This window comes from Engraulis encrasicolus, chromosome 10 (assembly GCF_034702125.1).
Source record: "Engraulis encrasicolus isolate BLACKSEA-1 chromosome 10, IST_EnEncr_1.0, whole genome shotgun sequence".
Classification (NCBI taxonomy): Eukaryota; Metazoa; Chordata; class Actinopteri; order Clupeiformes; family Engraulidae; genus Engraulis; species Engraulis encrasicolus.
In genome coordinates, this window is record NC_085866.1 from 52630523 (window position 1) to 52651516 (window position 20994).

General features: G+C 44.0%; 1 protein-coding gene across 1 annotated transcript in view; it reads left to right on the top strand.

Moving 5' to 3' along the window:
- LOC134457337 (sodium-dependent lysophosphatidylcholine symporter 1) overlaps positions 1-20994 on the top strand; it is a 45206-nt gene that overhangs the window by 20760 nt on the left and 3452 nt on the right. Inside the window, exons 7-13 of the mRNA XM_063209306.1 lie at positions 3697-3787; positions 5479-5600; positions 5760-5843; positions 7006-7089; positions 8348-8460; positions 15319-15462; positions 18211-18387. Of these exons, the coding sequence (XP_063065376.1) occupies positions 3697-3787; positions 5479-5600; positions 5760-5843; positions 7006-7089; positions 8348-8460; positions 15319-15462; positions 18211-18387 (815 nt within the window). The remainder of the gene's footprint in view (positions 1-3696; positions 3788-5478; positions 5601-5759; positions 5844-7005; positions 7090-8347; positions 8461-15318; positions 15463-18210; positions 18388-20994) is intronic.

Sequence of the window (20994 nt, forward strand, 5' to 3'; positions counted from 1 at the left end):
GGTAACAATGTTCTTGTAGCGCCTAATGGTGCAAGGTTCAACATTGATGTGTGTGACAGAATGTACTACTTGCCAACCGAATGTGATGAGAGTGATGTGTGCAATGTTAGCCATGATATCCAAACTTGGCATGAGATAATGGGGCATTGTAATTACGATGACATACTGAAACTGCAAGATGTTACAGTAGGCATGCACATTAAAGGTGCAAAGCGTAAGCCTGACAAGGAATGTCATGTATGCATAGAGGGGAAGTTTACTCAGTCGAGGAACAGAAATGCAACTGACAAGGTGAAAACACCACTTGAGCTTGTGAATACTGATCTAGCTGGTCCAGTGACAAATGGTTCCATAGATGGTTACAAATACATGCAGTCATTCACAGATGTGTGCACAGGAGTAGTTTTCACATACTTTCTGAAAGCAAAGAGTGATGCCGTACAGGCTACTGAAAAATTCCTGGCAGATGTAGCGCCTTATGGCGATGTGAAATGCATCCGGTCAGACAACGGGACCGAGTACACAAGCAGAGAGTTTAAGACACTCCTGCGAAAGAACAAAATCAGACACGAGACATCCTGTCCTTACTCCCCACACCAGAACGGCATAGCTGAGAGGGAAGGGCGTACTCTCTTTGAAATGGCAAGGTGTAAACTGATTGACAGCAACTTACCTAAGAGTTTATGGCATTATGCCGTTCAGGAAGCTGCATACACCAGAAACAGATGCTTTAACAAGCACATTGGCACAACACCGTACACAGCACTGACAGGGAAGAAGTGTGATCTAGCCCAGATGCACAAATTCGGGTCCGAGTGTTATGCTTACAAACAAGACAAGGGTAAACTAGATCCCAGGTGTGAGAAGGGGCTCTTTGTAGGGCACGACAAGGGCAGCCCCGCCTATCTAGTTTACTACCCCACCAAGGGAAAAGTGCAGAAGCACAGACTGGTTAAGTTTATTACTAAAACCACATGTGACAATGAGACTCAGACGCAGGACTTAGAATTTCACCCTATTGTACATACTAACAAGACAGACGCACCACAGCCCAGTGCTCAGAGCACAGACACCCAGACTGACAGTCCACAATCCCCAGAGGATGATGGTGAGGAGCACCACATGGTGACACCACAGGCCCCAAGCAGTGGGAGGTACCCCACTAGAGAGCGTAAGCCCCCGAGTTACCTCAGTGCTTACTCTACTCAGGAAGACAGTGATGGTGATGATGATAGTACACTCACCAGTGTCGACTATTGTTACCGAGCAGTGTGTGGCGTGCCACTGACCTTTAAGCAGGCTATGGCATCACCACAAGCAGGTAAATGGAAGAGGGCAATGGACGAGGAAATGCAGTCACTAGAGGAGAACCAGACCTTTACCCTGACCAAATTGCCAGAGGGCAGAAAGACAGTGGGAGGTAGGTGGGTGTACTCAATTAAAGAGGGTGGTGACGGACGTGAGCAGTACAAGGCCAGATTTGTGGCGAAGGGGTATAGCCAGAGAGAGGGGATTGACTATGGTGAGACATTCTCCCCCACGGCAAACATGACGAGTGTGCGTGTACTCATGCAAAAGGCAGCACAAGAGAACTTAGTTCTACACCAAATGGACGTAAAGACAGCATACTTACACGCACCCATTGACCGAGACATTTACATGGAGCAACCTGACGGTTATGAAAAAGTAGGAAACAATCTAGTGTGTAAACTGCAGAAATCAATTTATGGTTTAAAACAGTCGGGACGAAACTGGAATGAGATGCTGCACCAATGTTTGGTAAATGACAACTTTACACAGAATCCAGCAGACCATTGTGTATACACAAAAGAGTCAGAGCAGGCAGGGAAGGTGATAATTGTGATTTGGGTGGATGATCTTATCATTGCAGCAAGCAACACACAAAGCCTAGAGCAGGTAAAAGCAATGCTCTCCAGCAGATTTAAAATGAAAGACCTGGGCAAGTTAAAACACTTCCTAGGCATAGATTTCAGTCAAACTGATGAATGTGTAACCATGTCACAACAGAGGTATACTGAGAGGATTCTCAAGCGTTTTGATATGCAGGATTGCAGAACACGCGAAACACCATGTGAACAAAAGGTTGAATACACTGACGATGCACCGAAGATGACAGATGTAACAAAATACAGGGAAGCTGTAGGTAGTCTCATCTACTTAGCTACTTGTACGAGACCTGATCTTAGTTTTGTGGTTGGTAAGCTTTCACAACACTTTGCAAACCCCACAGAGGAAAACTGGGTGACAGTTAAACATGCACTGCGTTATCTTAAAGGTACGACAGACAAGAAGCTGACTTTTAAGAAAAGCAGCGATGGTTTAGGCCTTCGGGCATTCAGTGATGCAGACTGGGGTGCAGACACCAGCGACAGACGGAGCACGTCTGGCTACTGTGTGAGCATGAGTAAAGACAGCTCACTGGTATCGTGGAAGAGCAAAAAGCAGCCCACAGTAGCATTATCCACATGTGAAGCCGAGTACATGGCTTTAGCTCTCACAATACAGGAGTGTATTTACTTAGAGCAATTACTGAAGGGTATGGATTCCTATGAATATGTTCAAACTGTTGTTCATGAGGATAACCAGGGCACCATTGCACTTGTGAAGAATCCTGTGTGCAGACAGAGGTGCAAGCATATAGACATCAAGTATCACTTCATAAGGTCTACTATTAGAGATGAGAAGATGACACTTGTGTACTGTCCAACAGATGAGATGATAGCAGATGCTATGACCAAGCCTGTCTCAAAGGTGAAATTGCAGAAGTTTACAGGAGTCATGTTTGGTAGTAGTGTCTGACAAGTTGTAAATATGTTAAGTACCGTGTGTACTATGTGAAATGTTTTTGATTTAATTCTGTGTATATTCTGATTGTTAAAAGCTGTACAGGATACGAGTCACTCATAAGTGGGAGTGTTGACATATGTGTATGATTGACTGTGTGTATTCTGTACCAGTACTGATCTGTTCCACGCCACAAGGGGGTGTTACCTATATGATATGAGATGTGTATGATTGGTGACGTCACACCCCCTATATATATGTATGTTCTGGAATCGATCATTCTCTTGAGTGCCCTTGAGCCATGACCCAACCGCTCTTGAGCAGTGTGTTTCATCATACTTTAAAATAAATATGCCTTGAGGCTGACGTGAGTTATTCGTCTTCGACTCTTTCTGAAACCTGCACATTGGACTTCTCCTGGTGATTGTAGCGCTCCTGCTAACACTTGCAATTTGCAATTACCAATAATCAATAACATACTGATGACACTCTCATAAAGTGTGTCTCAATTGGAATACAGAAATGTAAAGACTGAAAGTGAAGACAACAATACTGAGTAAGTAGACATCACTCTGATATTGACACATCCTCACTGCAAGACGATCTATACGATTTCTCCACTTTAGTGGATTCGAGATGATCTTGGACTCAATTTCACAATTCCCAATTTATACCGTCTTATCGCCCACCCCTAGGTATGGCTAAAAGGCTTAGGGATCACACGAGACAAAAAAGGTTAGGAAATACTGGCCTAGACTGCCTCTGTTGTTGTTTTAATAATAATAATAATAATAATAATAATAATAATAATAACTTGGTTTATATAGCACCTTTCAAGGAACACAAGGTCGCTTTTTGTTTTACACAGTGTTTTGTTTGTATTGTGACTAGAGGAGGGCCTACGTGGTTGCAGCTGTCATCTTAGGACTCCTCTACTTCCTCTGCTGTGTCGTGCTCTTCCTGGGAGTCAAGGAACAACTGGGTAAGTACACTGAAATGTGTGTGTGTGTGTGTGTGTGCGCGCACACATGTGTGAGTGCGTGTGTGAACACGTGCCTTTATTTGCAGACAGGACAGTGATTATACAGTATGACAGGAAGAAAGTGGGAGAGAGATGGGGAATTGGATTGGGGAATGACCCAGGCTGGACTCGAACCCGGGACCCTATGGACAAGAGGTGTGTTAATGTGCCACTGCACCCCCGAGCAGAGATGTTGTGTTATCCCCAAAGGACATGAAGGTGTCTAGCAGCTGGACTAACATTAATACAATAATATGAGTTGAATGACTTAAGTTGAATCAGCAAATATTTTACCCCAGTGCAGCATTCATGAGCATCCTTGCCAAACCTATTAGGTTTGGGTCAAAGACATCCAACAGGAAATTGTCCTTCAGTGCTAACGGATACTTTTGCTTACTGTAACTGTGAAAAACATGATTTTAAATTTTTTGAAAAGTGAATGCATGAAAGCCAAGCCAAAAACATTTTTTAAAATCTTTTTTTTGTATTTATTGTAAGTAAAAGTATCCGTTTCAACAATTTCAACAAGGACAATTTCATGTTGGACGTCTTTGACCCGTTTGTGTTCGGTGTAGCCCCATAATGCACGCCGTTCCTCCTGTGCCACGCCGTAATAGTCATTGAATGGTTAGCTACCATATATAATAGTACTACACTACTATGACACAACACATGACTTGGACGTTGCCATTCTGGTGACTGCGTGTCACCAGACGTGTCTTAACGGGTTAACTGAAGGTGTGATGACCATACAGGAAGGGCTGCTAAGACACATCTGATAAGACTGTGTTTTACATGTGCGTGTGTTTAGTTTGTTGCGCATAGTATTAACATTTGTGCAAATAATAAGAACGCTATTGTGTTTGGCAAGGGCAATTTACATGTAGTCAAATATTCACATTCCAACTAAATACCACAAAGGAGCAAATACGGTAAGCGTTTATAGTTGAAATAGTTTCCTTCACGGAAAGTTGCTCCCAAAATTGTTGTACAGGTTTGACCGCAATGTCACGGCTACAACATTATATAGCCACAGTTTTGAGGAAACTCAAGATACACCTCGCGAATTATACTGTACAGTGCAAATTCACAGGCCTGATAGTGGATTAGACAGAAGACTATCTTCGGCCTGAAACGTTGACACCTTTTGAAACAAGGATAACCTGATGACTAGATATTCTCACTTTTTCTATTTTGTAAACAATCAAGCCTGAAATCAGGCACTGATAGTTAATAATATCAATACCATACCCTAAATATAGTGGAAATTAACATTCTAAATGTCACTCTCCAACAGATAAAATGTAACCAAGGACATCTATGAATGTGTATGTATGAAACACAATAACTACATGAAGTAGGCCACTACATAGGGCCTGAGTTGCATTACTTTGCCCCATACATTACAGCAAATTACAGGAGTTTTGTCATGATAATAACGTAGTGGGCATGAAGGCATGGGGGTCAGACATTAGATCTGCATACAAGAAGGGGACAAGAGACGAGTCTGAAATACAAGTAAAACAAACATTGGTAGCCATGATATACAGTACATGTAGAGTTTGTATACAGTGAATAACATAGTGACGTAAACACTCCTGCATGCAGCCCCAGGTGTCTAACCTATAGTCCTTCTCACCTGCACTCTGCAGCGCCCCTGAGTAAACTGGACCGTATCCAGATGCCCTACCTGACCGGGATGAAGATGGTGTGGAAACACACGCCCTACGTCTGGCTGGTCTTCGGATTCCTCTTCTCCTCTCTTGCCTTCCAGGTGAGATGAGATGCACGCTTATGCTTATGGATGTCCTTGAGTACACTCATAAGGTGTGTGTGTGTGTGTGTGTGTGTGTGTGTGTGTGCGCGTGTGCGTATTGTGAGGTGTATGTGTTGTTGTTGATGTATAGAGGTGTGTGTGTGTTGCGTTGTGTAGATGGCGCAGGGTAACTTGGCCCTGTTCTGCACCCATGCTGCTGGGATGGCCAAATACTTCCAGCACCTGGTGCTCATCCTACTGGTGAGTACTCTACATACAGTATACCTCCCCCTTGCACGGGTGAGGCATAAATGCAATTTTGTTATGTGCAGTGTTCACTTGTGTGCTGTTGAGTGCTGTGTCACAATGACAATGGGAGTTGGAGTTTCCCAATGGGCTTTCATTTCACTCTCACTAATGGTAACGCCTGAGTATCTAATGTCTTTGGTAGAATCTGAGCTCTCTAGTGGGTACTCTACATGTGCAGTATTTGTATTAGGGATGCAAATTATCGATTAATTCATTAATCATTAGTTGATAGTCTTATCGATCGACTTACGATTAATTGATAAGCGGCGTTTGCCACCCGAAATCTCAGTGTTTCTCGGAAAAAAAATACTAAATCTAACAATTGTAATTAAAAATTGAGATAAAATACCACATTTAAATTAATTCTATTTCAATTATTTAATCCAAAGGTGATGTAAATATATCCACTATTCACACCCCTCTTCAAACACACTCTTCACTTGCCCATTTCAGCTAGGTCTCTTGTCAGTTGAATTGTCGATTAATTGCGATTAATGTTTTTTAATTGATTAATGCATTGATCGATTTAAGTCGATTAATCGATTAATCACTTGCATCCCTAATTTGTATAGTGACAATAAAGACCTTCTTCTTCAACTTCTACTTCTCTCTTTGGTATCTTTGTCCGAATCTGAGCTGTGTGTAGAGCTACTTCCCTCTTCTGACAATACCTGACTGGTGCTGAGGGAGGATTTTAGATTACAGAACCTGAGCGAGGGAGGAATCTAGAACCATCTGTTGTTTGGATAGTCAAGGCCATATGGCTCTGGCCCAAGTGACAGCCTGGAGGAATCTTAAATCTGACACGACGTCTATTGTTTTGATAGTACAGGCCAAAGCGACAGCCAGCAGGAAGAAGGATGTTTAGATGTGTGGACTAAGAACAAAATAAATTATTCTGACAGTACAGTCAGTCAACTACACTTTACAGGTTTAATTTTCCAGGGGTTCAAGTTCCCAAAGCATTACATATTATTGGGCAAAATGCTTTTAATCAATATGAATATGTCATTCATTTCATAATTTCCTGTCAGAGTCAGCTACTTTGTATGCACGTTCAGCAATAGTACAGTGTATCTAACCACCTTGTGTTCATCTTCTGCTGTGCTTTCAGAGTGCTGCTACCTTGGCCATCCCTGTCTGGCAGGCGATACTTGTCAGGGTGGGCAAGAAGACCACCATTTTCATCGGCCTATTCGTGAGTCCCAGCTACTCTTTAGAATATATTACATTACTTTACATTACAGTACATATTACATTACATTACATTACATTACATGACCAAACTCTGTTATCCAAAGTGACTTAAAAAAGAAGCAACATAGTAGATTGTGTGGGGGAAAAAGACAAAGTACACAGTCTTAACATGCTTAGTGCAGATGAGGCAATACCATGTTCACATCGTGGATTCACCTGAATAACCCTGACTGTCCTTGAATTTTTCAAGTTTTCAACTCCACATGGATGAATCACGTACTTTGTTCCACAGCTCTGGGAAGCAGGCTCCAGGCTCAGGTTTCCAACTTTTTTGGAGAGAAACAGTCAGGGTCTACTGCATTTACACAAAGCCATTCAACCGATTACCAGAGCCATTATCGCAGCATGAGCTGGATCTTGATTTAATGATTCAGGCTAAGCTGAGCTGTAGCAGTAAGGGAGTTGGAAAATCATGCTCTTCCCAAAAAGTGGGTGCGCTCTTGACTTGTAGTATGTTTGAATGTGTGTAGCTTTACGTGTGTATCGATTTTTAACAAAGCTTAGGCGTATCTTAAGCAACGAAGGTTCTGCTTGCTCTAAATGTCAATCAGTGCTAGCCTGGTGAACCAGCGCCACCCGCTGGACGGCAAAATGTTTTGTCTACGGGTGGGTCTGGCCTCGCATAATGATTCAATGAAGCCAGAATGCCATGAATCTGGCAAACCAATTACAACGCATATGTGTTTTGAATCAAAGCGGGCAGGGTTTTGAGGGAAGGTTGTTCTCATCAACAATCTTCGGATGTATTATGCATCGAGGCCAGACTAAATTAGACATCCACATTTAGTCTGGTTTATCAGGCTAAATCAGTGCCTTACTGACCACTTGTGAAAATGTTAACACTGAATGATGTCCTTATTTCACAGAAAATATATTTCTGACCCAACAACTTTACTATTAATATATTCATTTATAAAGACAAACTGAAGAAGTAAAGGCTTATTTTTTTTATTTGATTGCCTATTTATTTGCCCACAAATGTTTCTGGCTGAGCACCCTTATTCGAAGAGTGCTGTCCTATACTTCTTCAAGTCATCTACTTTGATGTAGGATTCAGCACCAAATTAACAGAACGAGTGAAGAACAAGCAACAGGCAATAGTGTGAGCGTCTTGTTTGTGAGATCTTGTCCACTTCTGAGGTTAAAAAAAACCCTCATATACAATACATCTAACTGTCTTCCTCTCTGTCTCTCTCCAGATGTACATTCCTGCGTTGGTAGTGATTGCGACGGTGAAGAGTAATCTGGTCATCTTCATCCTGATGTGCATCCTGTCAGGTGCCAGTCTGGCTGCTCTTTACCTCCTGCCGTGGTGAGTGAGTTGAGCTCATAGTGATCATAGCTGTCTTTTACATTACATCACATCACATGACAATACGTTACACATGCAGCTCACACTATGCAAAAATATGTACATTATGAATAAACAAGCTTCAAAAGAGTGGAACTACATGTACCCATCCAAGGATGAACAGGTAGTTCTAGAACTTCTGTGCGTCAGAATCGGAATAAGATCATTGTTGAGTTGCACTCATAGTGATCCGAGTTGTCTTTTACATCACATGATATGGTGTAGGGTTTCCCCTAGCACTTAACAGTTAAGTCGTTAAGACACGGCGTTCGGAATTTGCTGTTACCAGAAGGTCAATGACCAAGTCATAGTGCATTACTAAAGGCCCTGTGTTGTGTCATAGTAGTGTAGTAGCATGTAGTTAACCTCTCAATGACTATTACAGCGTTCCACTAGTGCAGTAGCATGCATTATGAGGCTACGACGGCCACTATGACAACAAGCACCTCCCATCTTGACCAACAACATATGACATGATGACATGACATGATATGACATTAACCTGCTACAAAAGAGTAGAGCTATATCATGCACCTATTCAAGGATTAAGCAATACCACTTTCGATGTGTCAGAAGGAGAGCAACCTTTTTCTTGTGTTTATATATATTTTGTAAATATTTTAATTTTTACATACACAGTATATTTGGGCTTAATTGGACATAGGACAGTGAAGATGGTGACAATTAGTGGGAGAGGGAGCTTTCTCACTGATCGCCCTCAAGTGGTCAGAATAGGTGGAGGTGTCACTTCAAGCCAGCTGACCCTCAACATTGGCTCGCCCCAGGGTTGTGTTTTGAGCCCACTGCTCTATAACATCTATACGCATGACTGTACAACCACCACCAGCTCAAATTCCATCTTAAAATTCGCTGACGACACCGTGGTGCTGGGTCTCATCTCAAACAACAACGAGACAGCCTACCTGAATGAGGTGGATGACCTAGCACTGTGGTGCCAGTCCAACAACCTGCCCCTGAATGTCAGCAAGACGAAAGAAATGGTAGTGGACTTCAGGAAGGTGCAGAGCAGGGCATACACGCCACTTACCATCAGTGGGGAGCCTGTGGAGAGAGTCTTAAATTACAAGTACCTGGGAGTACACCTGACTGAGGACCTCTCCTGGTCACTACACACTCAACACCTGAAAGCGAAATCCAGGCAGCGGCTGTACTTTCTCCGCCTACTGAGGAAGTTTAAGGTCTCCACTCCCACCACCTTCTATTCATCAGCGGTGGAAAGTGTGTTAACATGCTGTTTTACGGCCTTGTTTGGAAGCTGCACACAACAACAGAAGGACCTACAGAGAGTGGTGCGCTCTGCAGAGCGCACTATCAAAGCCAACCTTCCAGGACTCTTGTGTCTTTACACTAAGAGGGTGGGAGCCAGGGCTAGGAAAATTATGCAGGATGTCTCAAACCCCAACTCTAACATATTCACCTTACTTAAGTCCTGCAGACGACTCAGAACCATTCAGGCCAGTACAGAAAGAATGAGGAAAAGTTTTTACCCACAGGCAGTGCGACTGCTGAACAGAGACTTTTTTAAATAATCATTTTCTTTGTTTTTCTTTAACTTATTTCTCACCTCTTATTTCCTTTTTTACTTTACTTTAATTCTTAAGATGCAGAGCTGATGACCCCATCATCATTTCACTACAATACCATGTATGTGACAAATAAAATTACATGAACTTGAACTTGAACTTGAGACAGGGGAGAATCTGGAAATTATCTTTGGCCAAACTCAAACCCTGAACCCCAACTTAATGGTATGGCGCCTTAGCCCACTGAGACTCTGTGCCCTTCCTCCCCTTTTTTTCTCCTGTTAAGCCTATTACAGTATGTGAGCATGGTTGTAGTGAAGAAATTCCTAATCAAAACCCATAGGAAATCGGAAGTGGTATGTGGTTCAGCAACTTGCTGAATCTTATGTGCAAAGGCCTTGTTATGGGTCTTTGCACAAAATGTGCGAGTTCATGGTGATTGGAAAGGGGAAAGGGCGATGTGTGATCCTTTTTTTAAGATTGTGGTGGAAGAGTGGTGCTAGGCTCAGCCAGATGGTCAGTGGCTGTTTTGGCCAAAGCTGCTGTGCTGACTAGCCAACCATAGACTGACAAACTGCCACAGTACCTCCCACCACATCCTTATACATGTACAGTAAAAGGTAAACATCCTTGTGTTGTCTGTCCTTGTATTCAAAAGCATTTCAGTTTCTGGACAGACGTCCCTTTCACTATCCAAAAGAGTGTACGTCTGGGAATTGGAATTAGGGGTTTTAAAAATAGGCTAGGTTACACTCAACGCTGTTGCTAGCAATATTGCTTAAGTTAAAATCCACCACTACATTACAAATTCGGGAAGACATTGATTTGTGCACACCATACCAAATGTATGATGTATGCAGTGGTTGTGGTTGGTACGTACGTACTGTATGCCACTGCTGCTAGCATATACAGTGTATACTTAAATTAGCATAGGAATGCTTTAACGTCTGGTTTTAATGGCATGTATTCTTTGTGAGCTGTAAGTACATTGTCAGCATCCAGGTCATAGGCCTTGACCCTATGCTGCTGGGTCGGGTACAGTTATGATGCAAACAATGAAGAAAACAAAGTGTTCTTGTGTGTGTGTGTGTGTGTGTGTGTGTGTGTGTGTGTGTGTGTGTGTGTGTGTGTGTGTGTGTGTGTGTGTGTGTGTGTGTGTGTGTGTGTGTGTGTGTTTTGTGGTGTGCATGTGTGTGAGGTGTGTGTGTCTGTGTGTGTGTGCGTGTGAGAGAGAGAGAGAGAGAGGTGTGTGTGTATGTGTGTGTGTGTGTGTGTGTGAGGTGTGTGTGTGTAGGAGGTGTGTGTGTGAGGTGTGTGTGTGTGTGAGAGAGAGAGAGAGAGAGAGAGAGAGAGAGAGAGAGAGAGAGAGAGAGAGATAGTCTTAGCTTCCTGTCTGCCTGGTGGCTGGAGCAGACCGTGCAGGGAGGGAGTTCAGCATTCTGATGGCCTGGTGGATGAAGGTGTTCGCCAGCCGGGTGGTTCTGGACCGTAGGCTCCCGTACCTCTTTCCGGAGGGCAGGAGATGGATGAGGTTGTGTGCTGGGTGGGTCCCATCCCTTACAATTGTGAAGGCTTTGCGGGTGAGGCGGCTGAAGTAGATGTCTTGCAGGGAGGGGAGAGGTGCCTTGATGATCCTCCCAGCTGTGTTCACTATACGTTGCAGGGCTTTCCTGTTGTAGTCAGTGCAGCTCCCGCCCCACACAGTGATACAGCTGGTGATGATGCTTTCAATGGTTCCTCCATAGACATAGACTAACCTAGACTGGCAATGGGCGGTTCAAGGCAATAGCAGAATTTCTTCATCTTTGCGATTTTTGCGCCCCATCGGCTCCTCCCACAGACATAGCTCCTCCTAGTGAAGACTATCAGAGCTGTGAGCCATAGGAATGCATACGATTTCAAACTGTGACTACAACGTTATCAAAGTGGGTTTCAATCATTTTCTGTAAGATTTTGACAAATCGTAACATCTATATTGTCACTTCAGGAAAGGAATCACCCTCACTACCACCAAACGTTTTATTAGAGACCTAGAAGTTGAGCGGTCTTTCCAGATCGGACGGTTTCCCGCCAAATCGGGCCGTTAAGGAAGGCGGTCTTCGGGTAGAAAAGTGCACACGATCATCATCTCATCTGGCAACCCTGCCGAGACTCTATTCGTTGCAGCAATGCAGCTTACGGTTTGAGGATATTTTGTGATACTGAATCAGTCATGCTTGTGTGTATGCAACTTATTCATTGACAACTATGTATATAGGTGTGTATATAACCTGTACGTTTAGTAAAGCTGACTGTGAAAGCTTCCCAGAAGATGCTGATGGTAACCTAGCAACATCACGAGCCCAGACAGAAAGATATGACAGACCCTCGTCTTCGCATGTAATGGCATTGTGCAACATTATGCTGTGTTGTATTGTGTTGTATTGTATAATGTTGTGTTATATATTATTATAGATACTCAACACATACGGCAAGCGAAGCATCACATTATTTTCGACACTTATAGAAGTTCATTTCACATACAGGAAGAACTTTGCTTATGGACTGATGACGTCATTATGTAAAAGTCTGTGGTTACGGGAGTCTTCACCAAGATGGCGGTCTGCTTTGGTCTGACTGCTGAGAAATCCGAAAATTTCGAGGCCCATTGCCAGTCTAAGTTAGTCTATGTCTATGGGTTCCTCTGTAGAAGGAGGTCATAATGGCTGGTGGGGCCCTGGCATGATTCAGCTTCTGCAGGAAGTAGCGGCGTTGTTGGGCTTACTTGACCAGTGATGCAGTGTTGGTGGTCCAGGAGAGGTCGTCGCTGATGTGCACTCCAAGGAATTTAGTGCTGCTCACCCTCTCCACAGCAGCACCAGCACCGGGGGCCTTTCTGGAAGTTGACAACAATCCCCTTTGTCTTGCTGACATTCAGTAGGAGGTTGTTGTCGCTGCACCACTTGGCTAGGTGGTCCACCTCTGTCCTGTAGGGTGTCTCGTCGCCGTTGGTGATGAGTCCCACCAGGGTTGTGTCGTCTGCAAACTTTACCAGGTGATTGGTGCTGTGGGTTGTTTTGCAGTCGTGTGTGAGTAGGGCGAAGAGCAGAGGGCTTAGCACACACCCTTGTGGAGCTCCTGTGCTCAGCGTGATAGTGTCCGAGGTGTTATTGCCGACGCGCACTGCTTGCAGTCTCTGGCACAGGAAGTCCAGCAGCCAGTTGCAGAGGGAGGTGCTGAGGCCCAGTTTGTCCAGTTTGCATATCAGCTGTTGGGGTATGATTGTATTGAATGCTGAGCTGAAGTCAATGAACAGCATTCTCACATGAGTTTTTTTTCTCCAGGTGAGTGATGGCTGGGTGCAGAGCTGAGTTGATGGCGTCCTCTGTGGAGTGCCGGGGTCTGTATGCGAATTGAAAGGGGTCCAGGGTGGGGGGGGATGGATTTGATGAGTGTCATGACCAGCCGTTCGAAGCACTTCATGATGATGAGTGTCAGTGCTACGGGACGGTAATCGTTGAAGCAGGATGGAGATGACTTCTTTGGCACCGGTATGATGGTGGCGGCTGTGAAGCAGGAGGAGACCATGGCTTGATGTAATGAGGTGTTGAAGATGTCAGTGAAGACATGCTTTAGTTCCTCGGCACAGTCCTTCAGCACCCGTCCAGGGATGTTGTCTGGGCCTGTTGCTTTGCGTGGGTTGATCCTGGTGAGGGCCCTCTTCACGCTATCAACAGGTAGACAGAGTGCTTGGTTGTGTGGCGGGGGAGGTGTTTTCTGTGGGTGAGTCTTGTTTTGTTCCTCGAAGCATGCGAAAAAGCTGTTGAGGTCGTTCAGCAGGGATGTATTGTTTTCGCAGCTCCGGGGTGACGGCTTGTAGTCAGTGATAGCTTGGATGCCCTTCCATAGGCTCCTTGCATCTTTGCTATCACTGAAGTGGGAGGTTATTTCCTGTGTGTAGTGAGTCTGTATTTCGCAGTGATTTGTTTCCTTGCTGGCATTTTTGTGTCTGTCCCTATACAATTTAAGAAGTAATATCACCAGACCATAAAATACATAAATAAATAAATAAATAAATAAATGAATGAATGAATGAATACGTTTTTTTTTTTAAATGGTGGACGGTTCCTTTAATATAATATACATTTACCACCATATCCCCACATTCCCAATATAAGACTGAAATTCTGTACTTTAAAAAAAATGTGAAATGTGAAATGGTGAGCAGTTGTTAAACCACTGAAACTGATGATTTTGGAAACATTACTCATGGAAAACCCCAGTGGTGTTGCTTGAAGGTGTGAAGTGTGAGCCTGCATCTTGGCAATGCACCAGGAAACAGCTAGTTCTCTTTTTGTTTGTTAGCACAGGCTCTTCTCCTTGGCCTATTACAATATCAATTTGTTTCTCTTTGGGCTTATTTTGTGTGTTTTTGTAGCCCGATTATCATAAACTGCCGAAGGTTTTGCGTCACTGTACTAGGAGGGCGCAGCCTGGCCAGTGTTTTTGTACCGAGTTAGTGAATAGGATCTTTGTTTCATTAATGTTATGATGATGAATGGCCCTAAGCACTTTCCTCTTGGGGTAGGCACATTCCAAAATTCTCTGCTCTCTGCTGTGTAACAAAAAAACAAGGTACTGGATCTGGTACCTGACTTGTTCTGTATATGATGTGTATGCTGGGAAGCAGGGCTTGACACTGGCACCTGCCAACCGGCCAAATGCTGGTAAAACTTGGCTGTGGCTGGTAACACTTTCAGTATCACTAGCCAATTTGGCAGGTAGAACCAAGCTTATTCATTGGTATGACATATCAAAATAGTGTATATTCTGCACTTTGCCCCTTGTGTATGAATTGTTTGCATTTAAGTTAAAGAAAAAGCCCAGTTACTCAGTTTCTATTTGTTTGCTTTATTTCCAGTAGAAACCCATGCACTCATCTTCTTGCTTTAAGCACCGCATCTTCTGAGGTTAGATGTACAGCGTCGTGATAAAAAAAAAATAAAAAAAATGAGTGGCTAGTAGAATAGCTGGATGGCTAGTGACTTGGGAAAACAACTAGCCACAGTGGCCGGCAAGCGTAAAACGTTAATGTCAAGCCCTGCTGGGAAGGGTAGCTAGAGGGAGGGGATGTATGCAATGCTTAATGTGTGTATTTATGTTTTGAGCAATGGAGTGAATGTACATTTATGTTTTATGGTGAGATCAAAGACAAAAGTCTATTATATATTGTGTTCTATTCTATTGTGTTATATTCTATTCTGTTCTGTTCTATTCTATTCTATTCTTCCTGTAGGTCGATGTTGCCAGATGTAGTGGACGACTTCAAGGTCAAAAACCCGTCCTGCAGCGACCTTGAGCCCATGTTCTACTCGTGCTACGTGTTCTTCAACAAGTTTGGCGGAGGCATGGCCATAGGCATCTCCACGCTGGCTTTACAGTGAGTAACATGTTGAGCTTTTTTGCACTGGACTCTTCACTGCGGAGGAAAGTTGGGATGCCAAGTATTTAGAAGTGCAATGTGGTCAGGGGATTCTAGTGGGTTTGGGCAGCTCCAAAGGCCCAGCATTGGCAGGGAACCAATGCTTTTATATTAGTTTGGCAGTTGTGGAAAGGGGGTGGGGCTCCAAAATTGTATTTGTTTAACAGAGCTCCAAATTTCCAGTGGCACCTCTGAATGTGGTCGCTGGTTCTGGAAACGGGTGACATTTGTCCACAGGTTTGCCCACATGAGTTTCCCCACGGCCCAAGTTAACCATGACCTAGATTTGAATAGACTAGCTTGTTCACCGCACCCCGCACCACACACGGACGTGCGCGTGCACACACACACTCACACACAAACAAACAAACAAACACACACACACACACACACACACACCTCAGTACACACACACACACACACACACACACACACACACACACACACACACACACACACACACACACACACACATTTTATGTACTTTATTTGATTCCACATTACAAGTTAAAATCAATAGGAACCAAATATGATGAATAATCCAACAACTATTTTGACCAAAAGACACATCTTGTTATGGAAATGCATCATTAAGGATACAGGAAACATCTTCTCTTCCAGATGAACATGCTCCCTATAACAGCTGATATTGAGCAGTATTTAGCTAGCTGTCTGGCCCGTCTTTTACTTAGTCCACTGATGTTGAGTCCACTGACCACCAGCCTATGCACATGGCCTAGAATGCCAAAGACAAGAACAATGAGGACACATTTATAGCCACAGCTTTCAATGGCAGATGTTAGAGGATGGTATTTCAGTTTTTTGGTACAGTAGGATTCCTCCATGAACAGGTCAAAGGCACAGGCTACTTCAAAGAGTCTGACAATTTTTTCCTCTTGTGATATGCAAATGATGTCTGGGGTGTTGGGAATTCCTGAGAAGTGATTTGTAGATGCGTTAAACCAGTGGGGCTTGACAGGGGTATGTTTGTATAGTTGTTCCTGAGGAGCACAGGGGATCTGGGCAGCGATGAGGTCCACCAGTCTATCGTGTCTGGCGGTATACAGTCCTTTGTAGGAGGGGCAGCTGTTCATTATGTGGGCTACTGACTCCAGATGTTGCGGAGGGTCATGTAGCATGCATAGAGGAGAGTGGATAGATGGAAACCAGAGGGACAGATTGTATTTTGTGGGGAGAACCTGTAGGCGTGCCTTCACACAGAAGATGAGTATCTCATCACTGATGGTGGCATTACTGAATATTGCATGTGATGTAGAGCGGTCTGCACAGGGGAGTTTGGCTAATTTTCCTTGAAGTTTAAGGCTGGACCAGTACTCCATATTGCGGTCCCTTTGGATGATCAAAAGGGTTTGCCTAGATGTTGTTGGTAACAGGAGATGGTTGATGTTGTTGTGTTGCAGCCTGGCTTGCACTGTGATTGATGGGTTATCCACCACTGCATCGGTGACCTCTACTGGTTGATGATTGGAGGTCCATTTTAATTCAGTGCCTGTTCTCCAGCACAAATCATTTAGGTCAGGCCAATCTGATGACACACCAAATCCCTGTGCCTGGGTATCCAGTTTTCCACTGCTCTTTCTTTTAAAACCCAGGAAGTTGTCCTCATCACAGCTTGCGCAGGCCACTTTGCGTTTCCTAAAGTCCAGAAGCTGTGACGCTCTTGCCAGGTGATTTACACTGTTGTCATGGCAGCAGCATACTGATCAGATGTGACTGCCTTGTGGCTGTGTACTCCCACATACAGTTTGGAATGCCAAGCCCACCATCCTGTTTTTTCTGGAAAATAAAACATCTTGTAGAATGTGTGTTGAGGCACAGCCATTTCCTAACCTCCTGTGGAACAACAAAAGGCACAAAACAAACAAACAACATTTTTTTCATCAAAGATGGTTATGTCAGGGGTGTTTGGGAAATTATTCAGTTGCGTACACACACACACACACACACACACACACACACACACACACACACACACACACACACACACACACACACACACACACACACACACACACACACACACACACACACACACACACACACACACACACACACAGAGACACATACAACACAACACAAGCCAGGTGTGTGCAAAAGGCTCAAAAATTTAACCAAGGTGAATCAATGAACCATCTAAATCTCAGTTGGGAAGTTGGGGAATGAGTAGAGTAGAGCATCATTTGTTAATCCAGAGGGAAATTAAGGTGTCCAGTAGCATACATACATAAATACAGAAAAAACACATAGACATTTCACACAACATTGCACATATTTTCACTATACATATATTCACAAAGTCAGATCTCTCTCTCACACACACACACACAGCTGTGGTTGTGATGAGAAGAATAACAGAATAGGATGGGGGTCCAACGTATTCGTTTTGTAGATCTCAACATTTCCAGTGGCACCTCTTGTGGATTGGGTGATATTTGTATTTACTAGCTTGTTGTACACTGCACCACCTCCTCTCTCCCCTCTCCCCCACCTCCTCTCTCCTCTCCCCTCTCCCCTCTCCCCCACCTCCTCTCTCCTCTCCCCTCTCTCTCTTCCCCACCTCCTCTCTCCTCTCTCTCTTCCCCACCTCCTCTCTCCTCTCTCTCTTCCCCACCTCCTCTCTCCTCTCCCCTCTCCCCCACCTCCTCTCTCCTCTCCCCTCTCCCCTCTCCGCCACCCTCCCTTCAGCTTCGCGGGCTACAAGCCAGGTGTGTGTAAGCACCCCCAGGTGGTGATCACCACGCTGCAGGTGCTGTTTGCGCCCGTACCCATCTGCCTCATCGTGGTGGGCATGGTCCTCTTCCACTTCTACCCTATCAACGAGAAGCGCCGACAGGAAATCAAGAGGGCACTGGAACAGGCCGCGTGAGTACAAGTCACGTTTTTACTTCTTTTTTAAAAGTATTTTTTGGGGCTTTTTGGGCTTTATTATTATAGGACAGTATGAGAGGAGACAGAAAATGATGGGAGAGAGAGACGGGGCAGGGCAGGAAATGACCCTGGTCGGACTAGAACCGGGGTCCCCATGTGAGCATGTAAACCCAAATGTGGGCGGCTTAGCGCGCTGCGCCACAGCGCTCCCACCACGTTTTTACTTCTACTACCTACTACTGTATGTCCATGGGGACCCAGGTTCAAATCCGGCCTGTGTCGTTTCCATACGCTACCCCAGTTTTCTGTCTCTCTCGTATCCTGACTGCTCTTTACTGTCCTGTTGAATATAGGCCTCAGACAGGCAGTATGTGTACATATTCACATTGTATTGCTATTCGAACAGGTAGTCAGTCCCTCCAGGATTTTGCACTGGGATTTTGTGATTTTTGCGATCAAAATGTCTGATTTTGTGGCGGCATTTTCTCATTTTTTGCAAAGATTTTGCGGCATTTTCTCATTTTTTGCAAAGATTTTGCACCCCTCTCTGGGTTTTTTTGGTAACTGAAAACCACAATCAGTCTAAGCAGGCTTAAGACAAAAGAGAGAGAGATTCAGAAACACACTTCCTATAAAATAGAATAATAAAATATTGTCAAAAACTGCCAGAGCGTCCAAGCCAGTGCGTCCAATGTGTAAAAAAAATCATGGCCGCGACACTCATAAATCTCTGTCGATATTTTAGAACGACTTCGGGGGGAAACGGGACTGCGCGTTATGAAAAAATACTTGTGGGTAGGCCTATAGCCTACCAGTAGGCTAATGAAGAGCGTCGCGGGGTACAGTAGCCAGGCTGTATGCGAGCGTTAATGTCACCTGTTGGAAGACGCGTCTCTCTTTCTCTCTCTCTCTCGTGCTCGTATTGCAAGCTGTTGCATATTATTTGCTTGATGCAAAGTTGTGATGGCATGCACGCTCTCGTTGACATATGGTTGTGTGCATGGTTGCATGGATTCGCAAGACTTTATTGCAATAACACAGTGAAAGCGTGGAAGGGCCGTTCACTTCCTATCTCGGTGTCCTTGACTGAAACAAGTTGCAAAACTCCACACTTCCGAATCCTTTGCGATCGGCACTACAGTGATTGTTATCAGAAGGCTTGTGCCTACGCATAGACATAGACCCTTAAATTACAAACATTAGCGAACATTGAAAAAAGATCAGACAACGACCGTCGGGCATGCTCATGAAAGCGACAGGGGAGAGTGGAGAAGTTGCGCAAAAATGTAACGTAAGATGTTTGCTACTGTGCGACAGCACCGCCACTATTTCATGACTGCATACACTTCTTCATCATGGATAAATGGGCAACAATACTTTTTCCAGCCAGGATTGCACTGAAAAGTAGGCTACTGCTGTTAAAAAAAAGGTCACGGGTGTGCAGCACCGACGCCTGCGTGTAGCCTATGTGTGAGGGAGGGGAGGAGAGACGCGGAGCAGCTGAGATGAGGGTCGCGACTTCCGAAATAGCAGGCAATTCTTTTTCAATGTTTCAGTGACATATTAACAAAAATGCTTCCTATTGGTTTTCGTCTCCGGTGGTATTGTAGTCACATTTTTATTTTTTTGACGAAAATATAAATCAATAAACTCCACAGAATGTTGAAGGGGACAAAGGGGAAAATTTTGCGGGAAAAATGCGGCTTTACAGGAATTACGTGGCATCGTGAAATTATGCGGAATATCATTGAATTTGCATGAATCCACGCGATCGCTGAATCGCGAAAAACTGGAGGGACTGGGTAGTGTGAGTACTTTAAATATGTATACTCACTAGGACATTTTACCTCAGGAGTTTACCCTAGCAGTTGGTTGGGCATTGTTGTTTTTTCTCATTTATTTTAGGAACATGACTATTATTTCATTGGAAAAATATTTCAGTTTTTACAATGAAGTACACTTGATATTTCAGTTTTTTAAAAATGAAACTCATAATTGAAACACATAAAATACAGAAGTAGGACAAACTAACTTCAAAATAAGAAATGCTCACGTTGCCATTGACTGCTGGTAAATGTTAGGGCAACATGTTGTACAACTGTAACACATCAGTGTTTACACTGAGTTAGCATAAAGCAAGAGAATGAGCTGTGTCTGTACTTTCAAAATGAAAATAGGAATGCAGAATACATCTGGAAGATTTTTAGAGTCATCATCTTTTGGCACGATTAGTGTCGCTGAGGCTTCGCAATGGAATGGAATGCACTGCAGACATCTGAGTTTGAAACCAGGCACCATGTTGTTCTCCATGGAACAACTGGGAATTAGAGTAATAACAGAGTCCATTACATTTGGAAAACAGGGCAGTTTGATATTGCTGAGATTTGATAGTCATACGAAAAGTATGATGGAATCAGGCACCAGTGCAGATCCCCAATAGATAAAGTCTCAGGACCTCCCCTCGCCAGAGGCTAAGGTAACCACCTCCAGATGCTAAGGTTACCATTTCAACAACCTAATCAACCCTTTTCGTAGGCAACATCGCTATTCCTGCAGTGTTCAGGGAATATATATATATATCCTGGGAGGGAACATTGAAAA